Source organism: Myripristis murdjan, chromosome 18 (assembly GCF_902150065.1).
Source record: "Myripristis murdjan chromosome 18, fMyrMur1.1, whole genome shotgun sequence".
In the NCBI taxonomy this organism is placed as follows: Eukaryota; Metazoa; Chordata; class Actinopteri; order Holocentriformes; family Holocentridae; genus Myripristis; species Myripristis murdjan.
Genome location: NC_043997.1, coordinates 26,163,466 through 26,177,780, shown reverse-complemented (window position 1 = coordinate 26,177,780; position 14,315 = coordinate 26,163,466). Strand labels below are relative to the sequence as shown.

Here is a 14,315-nt window from a genome sequence, read left to right as displayed (position 1 = left end):
TATCGCAAATACAATATCTGTAAAATTAATCACAATATGATTTTTTGCCTTATCGTTCAGACCTACTCTTGGCACACTGGTACATGATTATTGCCGTTTTTGTGAGGAAAATCTCCAACTTACAGAAAGCCATCTTAGCTCATGCAAGAAACTTGAATGATGTTATGTCACTGGTCAGAAAGTTCACAGCAAAAGTGAAAATGAAAACAAGAAAGTTAGTAATTGTAAATTGTAAATCATATCAATTGAAGCTAACAATTAATACTAATGCTGAAGAGTAAAACATTTTAAATTACTATATTAGATCTGAAAAATCATTAAAACATCAATAAAACATTAACTAAACATCAACTAAATACAAACTATGATGAGCCTGGTTTTGTAGAGTAACTGATTGAGTTTGAACCATCTCTTTTGTTTGTGACATGGTTCTCTGACTCTGTAATCAATAACAGACTGGTATATTTGATCATTTGTTACAATTTTTCCACACTGTGCTAGGCTGCTTTTTATGGTCAAGCCTTAAACCCTGGAGTCCAAGTTGCTGTGGTTCATGAGAAAGTAATTTTGTCTGTCCAGTCTCATGCAGTCTAAAGGCCCATGTAAACTGCTATTATGCCTCCATAGCTCAGTCGGTACATCCCTGTGGTCACTGTGCTGTGTCATATTTCAGAACTGGCCGTGAGCACGAGAAAGCCCCTATTCTGCTGTCAGAAGCTTTTGCAGCATAGTGGCTATCACAAAGATAAAGGCAATCTCTGTGGCAGCTGCATGCTTCATTTTCTAAGCTGTTGGCATCAAAGAGAAGCATGGTGAGTGATGTCCAACTTATCCGGACTTGCAGGCGCCCCCTCCATAAGACTCTGCATTAGGAAAGGAGCCAATCTCAGCATTTACTCAGCAAGGGATGGTGCTGAGATGGTAGCCAGGCCGAGGGGAGACTGAGGAATGGAGAGCAGGAGTGATGAAAACTCATGAATCCTTATGATGGTCTGGAACCTGGCAATGGCCATTCTGAATGGAATTATAAAGCAGAAGCACACAACTCGCTATTCTGAGTGCATGATACACCATATGGACAATAGTATTGGGCCACCTCCACATTACACTACATGCTCCTTATAGAAGGAACTTTTCTGACCTCCCACTCTAAATCCATAGGCATTAATATGGAGTTGGTCCCTTTGCAGCTAGAACAGCCTCCACTCTGGGGAGGCTGTTCTACATGATGTTGGAGTGTGTCCGTGGGAATTTTTGCCCGTTCATCCAGAAGAGCATTTGTGAGGTCAGACACTGATGTTGGACCAGAGGGCCCGGCTTGCAATCTCTGTTCTAGTTGATCCCAAAGGTGTTGGATGGGGTTGAGGTCGGGGCTCTGTACGGGCCAGTCAAGTTCTTCCACACCAAACTCACCCAATCATGCCTTTACGGAGCTGCTTTGTGTACTGAGGCTCAGTCATGCTGGGACAGAGAAGGGCCCTCTTCAAACTGTTCCCACAAAGTTGGAAGCAGAGAATTGTCCAAAATGTCTTGGTGAACTGAAGCATTAAGATTTCCCTTCACTGGAACTAACGGGCCAAGGTCAACCACAGAAAAACAAGCCCATAGCGTTATCCCTCCTCCAGCAAACTTTGCATTGCGCTACAGTTAGCGCAATGCAGTCAGGCAGGGAACATTCTCCTGGCGTTCACCAAACGCAGACTTGTCCATCAGACTGCCAGATAGAGAAGCGTGATTGGTCACTCCTCAGAACATACTTCCACCGCTCCAGAGTCCAGTGGTGACGTGCTTTACATCGCTCCATCCGATGCTTGGCATTGTGCTCGGTGATGTGAGGCTTGTATGTGGTTGCTCAGCCATGGAAACCCATGTCATGAAGCTCCCGGCGCTTAGTTTTTGTGCTGATGTTAATGCCAGAGGAGGTTTGGAGCTCTGCAGTTACTAAGTGAGCACAGCGTTGGCCACTTTTATGCACTATGCACCTCAGCGCTCGGCGACCCCGCTCTGTAACTTTACATGGTGCTGCCCCCTGGTGGCTGAGTTGCTGTGGTTCCTAAACGCTTCCACTTTGCAATAATCCCACTTCCAGCTGATGGTGGAATATCTAGGAGGGAGGAAACTTCACCAGCTGACTTGTTGCATCGGTGGCATCCTATTACGTTTCTATCACAGCACCACACTGGAACTCAGAGAGCTTTTTAGAATGACCACAAATGTTTGCAAAGGCAGACTGCATGGCTAGCTGCTTGATTTTATACACTTGTGGCAATGGGACCGAATGAAACACCTGTATTCAGTAGTCAGTGGTTTGTGTGTCCCAATACTTTTGTCTATATTATGTGCAAAACAAACTTACATAAAAGTGAAAAGTTACAAAATAACAGTACATAACGAGTTAATGTATGGAGTTTATTGTTGATAAGCTGATACATTTAACAACCCTCCAGTCCAGCATACTGCAGGCGGTTGAGCCCATTAGCTTTCAGTGTATCAGCTGGCAGCTGTTTGTCACTTAATACTAACACTTTAGATTGCAGTACTGTCAGGAGATAATGCCAAGATGACTAATCCCTGGACGTTTTTCACTTAAAAATCAACAAATCAATCCATTATACCTTATCAAAAGCCTCATTCAGCCAAATGCATCTTCATCAAATTATCCGGCCAATTACATTAAATTAATAAATGTAGGAAAGAGAAATCCAACTAATTGCGACAAATGTGTGAAATCAACGTGAAACTTGCCACAGGAGGTCATTCTTCAAAAAAAAAAAAAAAAAAAAAAAAGTCTGCACATTTTATTAACTTGTGAACACACATTAATTAATTTGCTCTCACAAACGATGAAATTGCACACACATAATAATAAAAAAACTAGGGCATTAATGTAATGAGGGAACTAGATGTATCATGCGCTGTCAGTTTAATTAAAACTAAGGCAGGAGTTCTGTCTTCTGTGAACACTACATCATTTTGTGCCCTAGAAGTAGTAAATTGTGAACTTGATTTTTTTTCCCTTCCGGGGGCAATTTGAGATTCTGTGACAGTTGGACCAAAGCATATTGGAAGAAAAATCTCACTCTGAAGAAGTGGAAGGTGGAAAGTTAGGGATGGAGGGTTCAAGCAAGTCTAGTAAGGCAAGTCTGCACTGTTCTCAGCGCCCTGAATGACATGTTAGACCATTAACCTCCATCAATGGCTCTGCCCTTACATTATTTAGAGCTAATTACAAGCCTGGTCGGCAGCTCTGTGCTCTGGCCCCCGGTTCTGACACACTGTTAGGCTGAGTAGTCGCCTCAGAAAGGCCCATACACAGGTAATTTGCATGATTTAATGGGATCGAATGGAAATGCTTGGTATTGGAGTGACAGGGAACTATTAAATTCTGCTGCTTTTTCCTCTCTTTCACCAAAGATATCGATTGTAGCGCTGCATGTATGTGTACTTGAGACAGTCAAATGAAGAATCTCACATTAGTGTGTAGTACTTTAAAGCAGTGGTTCAGGGGATCGAAAAGCAGCACTAGAACCACTTTTATTTTCCTGATACTAGTAATTTTTGGATTGAAGCTGATATTCAGTATTTTTAAATTTGATCCTTTCCATACCAAAAAAGGCAAGTATTCAGTATTCCCCCTGAAAAGCATTCTAAAGTACACTTTAGACCATGTGACACTAAAACAATGAAACCCAGGGGAAAAATACTTTAAAGGTAATCAGCACTGGTTGGTCAATATCCATCTAAATGACCTGGTCGTAGGAATGGGAATCATCAGGGACCTGCCAGTATGATATGATTCACGATACTTGGGTGCCCATTCAATATGAAATCTGTCATTACAATGATTTTGGATTACATTTCGTTATTAAAGACACTAGACTGGAAAACAGCTGAATCATACTTCCAAAAACAATTATTATGAGCTTGTCAGTCAGATTTACCTTAAGCATTTATTGCAGGCCTAGATCATCTTTACCCGCTAAATTATTAAAGCCAGATTTTTTTCCAGTTGATTTAAAGTGTGGAGGTGCAGTATGGATCTCTGTGTTTTTTTGTTCAGTGATGATAGGCTTGAATCCCATGATGCTAGACCAGAGACGTGGAAGTAAATGACAAAGTGTTGATTCAGGGTCCACATTGCAATCTAAACATTGTCAAAGAAGAAAATCCGCATTTGTAACTCAATCAACCCCACTGCTATCTGGTAGTCCTTAATCTTACATGTAAAAGTCAGAATGAAGCAGCAGAATACTGAGATGCAGCCACATGGAAATGGGGGATGCTGTTTCTTTTGTTAGCACTGACACACCAATCTAATGAGAAAAGAGAGATGGAGTAAGTTGTGGGTAGAAAGGTGAGCAACATTGAGGAAAATATCTATGATTGCAGATTATATAACTCTTTACCTTGGTTATACTTGTGCATCAAGGCACTGTACCTCACACTCGGTTTACTGTTTTATGCATGAGGGATTACTTTATCTGTCAGTACAAGAGTGTTATTCCCAAAGAAGGATACCAAGGCCCTTCAGTTTGGAGATAAGAAGGCCATTTACTGAGGGAAACAGCGTTTGTGGTACTGATGAAGAATGAAGTTTGACGCAGTGAATTGCTGTTTTTTTTATCTGCATTTCAATTCTTCAGTATGCCTCTTTTGAAATGAAGCACAAACTGTGATAGCCAAAGAGCACCCGCTGAGGCCAACATGGAAAGAGGCGCTCCTTGAACCTTTATCGAGACCAAGCAGTCATCGCAATATTAATCAGTAAGCTGAAGCTACCCTACAGGCAAGATTTTAAATGTAAAACTCCAGCCGTCTTATCAGCCTCAATCGCAATGTGGGGCTGCAATAGAGAAGAGTGTCCCATACCCCTGAAATGAGACCCATGGATTCACCATATATTTGCTCAAATAAAATTCTGGTGATGGAAAATCTTCCCCACACAGGCAACGACATATCAAAACTTACAGAGATGGATTTGGCTCTTACCCATATAGTTGTATTTTCTGCTTTGTATTAATTTACTAAACTCGCCTGACCGGGCATGTTCTTCTCCAAAATAAAGTGTATCTGCTTCTGGATCTACATCTCATTTCAATATGCTGTCCTTTGACACTCCAGGTTCAGTTGAATGATGGTGGGATATAGCACTGCTGCGTGATTCAGTGGCAGCTCTGGACAAGAAAGTAGTTCTGCCAGTTTGGAAGTAAGGTGGCCGGAAAGAGTGTGAAACATCTGTCCCTAATAAAAACATTTTCACCACTCAAATTTGTTTTGCTTGATCCACTTCATTCGTTTTGGAGAAGAACATTCCCAGTGAAGCACTCACTCTCACAACAGGGAAGGAGCTGATGGATCAAACTTGGAGGATCTAATACACTCACATCGAGCAGAAAATACCACTATGGGCATATGGGTAAGAGCCACTTTCACTTTCAAAGTGAAATAAAAACTGTCTTGGAAACAGCCGTGAGTGAGCGCTCTGTCTGGAGAAAGCTGCACTTTTATTTGGATGGACGGTTTTCAAACCGTTTGCTCTTGCTGCTATTTGGACATGCCAACATGCGGCATTTATCTTGTGCAGGTTAAGTCAAAAGTATAATCATATCAATGTTTGCCAAACACAGATAACAGATGAGTCAGTTAGTAGTGGGTCAATGTCACTCTTTTCTTCTACTGCTCCTTTACTGGCAGGGAAAGTCTGATTTTTGAAGATTACACTGAGAATACAGAGATTCCCTGACTCATATCGCAGTGAAGCATCTTTCCTAAGCCATGAAGGTCGACGAGTGACCGTCATACCTGGACTCCCTCCCTCATTATTCTGATCTCCTCCCCTCCCTGAGTGCTGTATATCTCTCTTTCTCATTCCAGGTCCTGCTGATTTCCTCCTCCTCCTCTTCTATCTTCCTACACCCTGCACCCCATCACGCTCCTTTACTCTTCACTCCCTGCCTCTTTACCCCTTTATACATTCATCCTCCGGTCTCCCCCTCTGCCTTCAAACCCGAACTACCACATCTCATCTCCACTGCTGTCCAGTTCTCCCCAGCACTGATTCTTTTTGAAATCATTATCATTAGTTTGAACCTTAATTTATCCAGAGCACCCCTGCTCACACCACCATACCTGCCCAGTGCAGCTTTAAGTTTTATTTATCAGGGAGGGTTTTGCTGAGCTCTGTGCTCTTTTCTACAGTTTCACATGGATTCATACCTTGCCAGTAAAATCCCAGGTTGAGAGGATCCATTGCAGCAGTTGGGGGTTCGGTACATTGCTTAACTCTATAAAGCCTGAACTATGAAATAATTGGCAGAAAATTCCAATTTTTTTGAAATTGAACCCTTTATTTAGTCCTATAACAAAATATATATATATATATAAAAAAAATCAAAAAATATGTTATTACACTACCTTTCTCGTGTATGATATATGATATGTACTTGAAGTGCCAATGGTATGGTCCAGGGTGAACAGGGGAAGTGTCCAAAGGTATATAACAGTATTTTGGTCAAGTATTGATTAAACTGAAAATGAAAAACAGAATTGAAAATGTGTGCCATATATGATACAAATGGCTTTATAGGGTTAAAGGCACTTCGCCTGTACTTCTTGAGGGACTGCAGTGTTAGTCATTCTTTTTTCTCACCTACATTATTCAGCACTGATCTTGGCAGATTTGAGCTTTTTCCTCACCCTAAATGGGATAATGCAGAACAAATACATCACAATTATCCCAAATCCCAAGCTGCGATCATGTCCTATTTGAAAAATGGGAGCATACCAGTTGTGACATAAATTAGACATTAATATAACGGATCATTTTTATTTTGGGGTTTCCTGCTATGTTTATCACCTGTGTTGACACACTTGAGTAATTAGTGACACCAAGCAGAAGATGTTGGAGTCTTAAAGAAATCCCCACGCGTCCCATTTCTAATCACCTTCCTTTATTTACAGCAAATTCAAAGCGACTTGAATGCAGTGTAAACCACAGCGAGTGGTGAAATGGGAATCCTGGAGGTAACACGTCTGCTCCTCTTTTCCTTCCTCTCCGCAGATCTTCATCCACATGCTGCCTCCCTACCTGGGCATGCTGCGGCCCAAAGTGGAGACCCCCCTGTCCCTGGAGACTGTGCCCCGCCGGGAGAGAAACATAGTCACTATCAGCCGAGCTGCCGATGAGTACTTCATCCGCAAACCCAACACCTCCATCCTCTTCCCCAAACCCAACAGGTGAGGCCAGGGGTCAGTGGCCATGTGTGTGTCTCTGTGTATGTGTGCATGAGTGTGTGTAAGCGGCGACTCTATTCATACAATTCCAACCTGTGAAGAACTTTTTTTTTTCTTCCGCACAATAGTCTCTAGTCTCAGTCTACTATTGGGTTCTATAGCCATCCTCTAGCTTTTCATCCATAGCTTCCTTCTAGGTTTGTTCGGATTTTGTATTATTGACATCCATAGTGTCCCATTTCAGAAAAAAAATCTATTATGTTCAATGTGACCCAGACGAGCAACCTACCAACTCAATTTCCTCATGTGTTCAAACTTCCTTGGCTACTAAAACTGATTCTGAATTGGCTCTTCAAGGACACGCGGGTCAAGTAAATGATGCATGAATGAGCTGTTTGTCATTGATCGATTTCACAACAGGCGTTTTTACTGACAGTTAACACTGCTGACCTCCTTACCCCATACGCACCGCATGCTTATTAAGAGCAATGTTGCCAAGTGACATATCTGCCATAAGACGTGACAGCTGCTCTTACAAAATTGTTGTTGGCTTGAAAATAAAACTCTAGATTGGCAGGTAATGATATTTAATTATTGACACTGGAGAACTTGGCTATGTGTAATTAATGCATATACGTTTTAATAGATGTTCAAATGGCCAGGCAGAGAACCTATAGCAAAGATATGTATCACCGTATGTCCAAAACCCTCATAAATCATGACCCATTGTTTCATATACACACCATGCGTTAATATCTTGCAATGGTTCATGTTTAATAGGAATACAGATCCTGTTTTTGTAAAGTAGAGAGCCTTGTCTTTGGTGGCAGGTGATGTCACCACCCATGGAGTACAACAGGTGGTGACATCTCCTGCCACCAAGCAACAGACACCCTTCTTTTCACCACGAGAGGTCAGGATTCACAGAAATGTTTTTGGTTTGAGGTTTAGCTTCATTTGAAGTATCTTGAAAGGTGACCAATTCCATTCCAAGTAAGTACAAAAAATCTGAAGGATTGAGTGTTTTCCTCAGAATGGTATTCTGTTCTGGGTGAAAAATTGTCTGAAAAAGCCTCTTAAACAGCATTTAGGCCATGGAAGACTAAAACTCTCTAAAATTATTTTAGGTTATTTTAGAGTTTTACAGATTGCCACCATTCCCAGTTGTTAAAAAAAAAAAAAAAAATCCTGTCTCATCCCAGTCACAGAAGAATGACTCCCATCCCATCCCGTTCCCATTGTTTTTTTGTTTTTTTTTTGCCTATCCATTAGGCAATGTGTGATCTGGATTTGATGTCCTCGCCATCCCTTTCTTAGTTTACTTTGTGTAATTCCCGAAAATATCGTCATTGGTCTAACTGTAGTCCATGTACTGTATACACGGGAATTAGACGCCATTGCTCGAGTGAATTTGGCAGTTTCGGCAACTGCACGTCCTGAACCAGGGTCGCCTCAACTCCTCAATGGCATCCCCAACTAGCCTGCTATCCTGCTGCTCCAATACCATACACCAAAAGTATTATTTCTCTCTCTCTCTCTCTCTCTCTCTGTCGCCCATACCCTCAGTCTCCATCTTTCTCTCTCTCTCTGTGTCCCTCACCTCCTTTGGGAACTGAAATATGTCTAGAGGGAAAGACGGGAGGCAGCAAGGAATCGTTGCTAAAATAATAATGACCCGCACAAATCGACTCTGACACATTAGAACGGGATGGTGTGTGTCTAGGTGAAAGAACGGGGAGGGGTTGGAGGGGGGGGGGTTGACTCTATTAGAGGAATTCGATGAGGCAGCACTATCTCTCATGAGGCCACACACACACACACACACACAGATGCATACATTAACACATCTACGAACCTTCTTAATTGGGTTTAGTGCATGTCTTGGCACCAGACGCAGCCAGTTTTAGTTGAATTAGTCTCCCTGAATAGTCATTTACTTCTCGCTGATGAAGTGATACTTTGAGCAGAGAAGGAGAAAAAAAAAGGAGGAAGGGTTCAAAGGGCCAAAAAGTCTCTCTCCCTCTCCCCCTCCCCCTCTCTCTGTGTCTCTCTCTCTCTCTCTCTCTCTCCCCCTACCTCTTAGGTCACAGCTCCTTCGCCCGCCACACTCACTGGAGCAGCAGCAGCAGTGGCAGCGCTGCATTGTAAAGCCCCCGCTCCTGCACTGAATACCAAGCAGCTCTCCAGTCAGCCCTGCCTGACAGATTACACTCCACAGTGTAGGCTTCCTGTCCAAAGACACATGGTGCCACACTGCCCTCAGGTGGCGAGCTGCAGGAAAAGCAGCTCACCTCATCTTCCCGTCGCTTTTATGACGTTAAATCCTCCAAAGAAAATAAACAAAAGAGGTGTTTAATATTTGAGGTGTTTCATAAAAAAAGCAGCTGTTTAGAAATGGCAATATGAGACCACAGCTGTTCTGCAAGGAGGATAATTTCGGCATGACAGGGATTATATCACTTCGGACAAGGTCACGGACGCAAGCAAGGATAGATGGATCAGGGACTCTGTATTAAAGGGAGGTTCCGCTCAAAAATGTTGCTGCCAAATACCCATAGTGCACTGAAAAATATGAGATGTTTTCACAGTTGCAAGTAAGTTCTCATAGCTGTGTCTCATAGCTGTCAGATGGATAATCTCTTGAATGGTAATTGAATTATGTTCTTTCTAAGACAAAAAAAAAAAAAAAAAAGGTTTGTGTACAGATATGTGCAGTGAACATGGGTTTGGGAATTCATATTACCAAAGAAACATTCACCACCCTCTGATTCTAGGAGACCTTCTGTGACCTTTGCATTCAAGACTCTTAATACATTCAAATGTCAAACAACTCCTCTCTTGTAAAGTGCATTTATTATGCATTCAGAGTAAGTACATGGTCTAAATAAAAAGATTATATAAGCGATGTATTTGACGGGGTTGGAGATAGCACTCACATCCTTACTGATGGAAGTCAACATATGGTGGAAAGAACCCGATATCGAAACAGGTGGAAGAGTAAGATATGTGATCAGTGACTGAGCCACAGAAATGTGATGTGTCTCAGATTATGATTTATGTGAGAGACGGCGTCATTTCTCATGAAAGCTTTTGGGATGCGATGTCCCGCAGTGAGACTTGTGCTGCATTCCTACTTTAAATTATACGAGTCTTACAGCTTTAGTCTCTCTGCAGGAAGCGGCCCATGGAAATCCATTCGTCATTGCTGAAGGACACACTTTACAATGAAATCCAGTGGGGAAAATCTGGGTGGGGAAGGTTAATGAGTAAAGCTCCACTGCTCCTCTGGAACTATTGTCCAGGTGCCCTTGAGCAAGGAGCTTAACCCCAAACTGTTCCAGCTGAGCTACTCAGTGGAGGTTTACTGGGCACCTCTCAGGTGTGAATGTATGTGCAGCGCGAAACAGGATGTTGCTGGAAAAGAGCATGGAGCTCAACAAATCTCTCCCTGGTGAATAAAGGTTAAAGCTGGCGGCCTCAAGTGGCGGGGGGAAATAACTTTGAATTTTTGCAAATTTGAAGGACTTCATCACCTGGAAATTCTCTAACATGGGGTGACCCGCTGATTTGGTTGTCTAAGCCCATTTCCACAGTAAGGGGGGCAAATGCACATTACACCACACTACTACAGCCTGTTTTCCAAATGGTCACTGCCCACACTAAAGTGCACCGATGCACTTCAGGTTCCCTATCAGGCATGCGCCTACCTACGTGCGCAGCCCATGCATACTCAATACTAGACCACAGCCATGACAATCCTACGTCAGCGTTTACAAAAAGCATCATTTTCTCACTCGGCACTATTGTACAAAGCCAGAGCAGCATTTTTAGATATATGCACTTTGTTGAGTCTTATTGAAAATGCTGGAAAATGCTGGCTTAGTGTAGACGGAAGGCCTAAAGGGAGAAAGTAGCCTAAGATGCATTTTTAAATTTACCTAGTGTAATGTGGACATAGCCTTTGGCATATACCATGTAATTCCAAATTCCTCGGTTTGGATTTGGTCTGGGAACTTTTTTTTTTTTTTTTTGCACATCATCACCTTTTCCTGTGTCTCTCAACTGTTCTGTCCCATAAAAAAAAAGCAATGGAATGGAGTTGTTGCTCTGGCACAGACTGCCACATTTTATATTTTATCACGTTCTATGTGTGAGAGAGATTTCAGTGAAGGACTCCCAGTACTAGCATTTCTTTCAGGCAAATAGTGTCAATTAGTACTGCAATGACAGGGATGGACATTCTTCTATATTGCAGGCCCATTATGTGATTTAAGCTGATGAGTTAAAGATGAACTGAAATCACTCGTCCAACTTCATTAGGGATACAATTCCCTTTTTTGACCTTTGTAACTGCCACTTTGGTGTAATTATAGTGCAGAATGAATTGAAAACAAACTGCAACTGTTAGACTTGAGTTAGCAATATACCCACAGAAATCTCCACCCTCTTTGCCCTACCATCTGCTGGCACCCCAAAGTGGCTGTCAGTTGGTTACTGGGGGCAACGAGTAAACAGTGCATACAAAAACATGAGACACACACTCACACACACACTCACACACACAGACATGTACACGCTGAGGGTTTCTCAGTCAGGGTAGCCCAGTCAGCAGATGCAGAGCGGTGACTCCCAGGCTGCTCTGGAGCCCAGGGAGCTCCTCTGACCTTCTCTTTATTCCTCTGTGAATGACGGAGGAGAGGAAACGACAGTGTAGCCTCACTCAGAAAAAAAAAAAAAAAAACGTTGGTGTTTTACAGCTTTTAATTAGTCTTAAGCTGTGTGTGCTTGCACATTTCACAGGGTTGTGTCTGTTTGTTGAGTCTGGATGTTGGCACTGTACATCCTCTCTCCCTCATTTCACCCGAATCAAGATCTATTAGTCATATCAGAGTCTTTTGTGCATTACAAATATTTGCCTACAGTGATTAATTCACCTCTCCTTCTTTGTGTGTGTGTGTTTGCTTGTGTTTGCATTATTTGTGAGTGTGCAGGTTCCAGCCGGAGGGAATGTGTACAGACCTGAGAAAGTTCATTGATGGTCCCAGTAGCTACCTGTCCCTTCCCAACGAGCTAAAGTCAGCCATTGAGGCCATCACATACATTGCTGAGGCTCTGCAGGCTGAGAAGGACTATGAAGCTGTAAGTCTGTCTATCTGTGATGCTATCTGTCTGTTTTGTTTCTCATTTGCACCCTCTTTGTCCCTTTTTTTCATTCCTCTTCTCCTCTCCTTTATCTAATTACCTCCTCATCTATCCCAACCCATCATCCTCTTTCCCCTGACGTCCAGCTGAAGGAGGACTGGCAGTATGTGGCCATGGTGGTGGACCGCATGTTCCTCTGGATCTTTGTCATCTTCACCACTGTTGGCACCTTGGCCATCTTCGCCGATGCCAGCTTCAACCACACGCCCACCGACCCCTTCAAGTCCCCCTGATCTGGTGGGACAGTCAGCCCCACCTGTTCCCCCTACCCGTGCATCACCGGAAGAAGTAGAGAAGAAGAATGCACCGTGCCAAACTGCCAAATGATCTTCCTTGTATCCTAAAAGATGAGCCCACGTTATTAAAAATTCTGTACCGAAAGGATGGAGGGAGCCTAGAAGCACATGCTTGTACTCTACACTACAAACAAAGATAAAAAAAATGAATCAAACTAAGGATATTTCTTCTCTGTGTGACTGTAGTTGCTAGTGCACAATCTTTGTTTCTGAAGTACAATATTTTGCAGCGGTACATTGGGTACAGTTTTTGGGACACTCTAATGTAAGATGTAAGACATTAAAGGAAATCTCGTCTTTGCCATGAGACATAAAGCAGCTAATGAAACGCAACATGTTCCTAATAAAATGTGTTCATTCATGAGTAAAACCAGAAACAAACTAGTCTTTCAAAATCTCGATTTCATCCTTAATTTACATATAAGAAGTCTCAGACAAATACTACTCCCTTCATAAATCCTGTGTGTCTGTGCACATACAACACAGTTACTAAAGGTCCAGTATTAAAAATCTGGTAATTAGCTGACTGAGACTTACCAGGCTCATTTTGGTACATAGTGCTTAAGCAGGTGGACAGAATCTGTGCTCTGCATCCCCAGCGAGGAGGTTGTTTCGTATGAAGCCCCCTGTTTTTACCAGCCGCTTTTTGCCACATGGGATGCTGTAAAGATTTCTTCCAACATTTTGCTTTGTCTGCATTCAGACACAAGACGCGAGTAATTGCAAACGAATAACAACATCTTGCAGCTTCCTGGTTGATTAGGCGACAGTGTATGAGAACCCACCTCAGCACTGCTGCTTTAATCGCAAAGGAACATCTTGCTGCCAAGAAACATTTGAATCTATCCTGACCCAGTGCCTCACTTTCTGGTCCATTTACCACGAGCCATTTGAACCGCCTAAAACACATTTTGTCACTTGCAAAAGGTTTTGTCGTTGATTATGATTATTGCATAAAACATTACTAGCCAAGCCAGAGTTACTGTACCAGGCGTGTAGCGACAGTAGGACTGTAGGTGTGAACTGACGAATGCGGATCCAGTGTTGGATATTTATGTGTGGTGTTAACACATAAACACCAAGACAAACCAGATGCTATAACGAGCAAGTTATACGCCTTTCATTTTCCTGTGTTAGAATGTGCCGGAGCGCAGCACATGCTTCACGGATATTTCTGTAACCATAGTAATGCGCTTTGTATTTTCGACACTGGATGTGTGTATGCGTGTGTCTGTACGAAGACTATTATTATGTTTCAGCATCACCAGCTGCACCAATAGCCTGTGGAATTCCCATTAGTGGATATAGGGCGCTTGTGCCTCCCGCTTGCAGGAACACACTCCTACACACTCGCACACACACCCTGTCTGTGTCACTCTCACATGCACACACTGCGCAAACACACACCTGCCCTGCTAATCTTGTTGTACTTTCATTTTGTTTTTTAAATAAAGATCTGAGGAGGGATATCAAAGGGTCCATCTGTTGTCAGAATGCTATTCTCCTGCTGTGAGAATTAGAACTCTGGCCTCGTCACCTGCTGCCCCTGCTATTAATAAGACACACACACACACACACACACAC

General features: G+C 42.6%; 1 protein-coding gene across 1 annotated transcript in view; it reads left to right on the top strand.

The window, feature by feature from the left end:
* Nucleotides 1-12,775, top strand: part of chrnb1 (cholinergic receptor, nicotinic, beta 1 (muscle)) — a 28,326-nt gene extending 15,551 nt beyond the window's left edge. Inside the window, exons 9-11 of the mRNA XM_030076135.1 lie at nucleotides 7,061-7,236; nucleotides 12,225-12,372; nucleotides 12,522-12,775. Coding sequence (XP_029931995.1) covers nucleotides 7,061-7,236; nucleotides 12,225-12,372; nucleotides 12,522-12,668 — 471 coding nt within the window. The 3' untranslated portion in view covers nucleotides 12,669-12,775. The remainder of the gene's footprint in view (nucleotides 1-7,060; nucleotides 7,237-12,224; nucleotides 12,373-12,521) is intronic.
* Nucleotides 12,776-14,315: the final 1,540 nt, after the last annotated feature.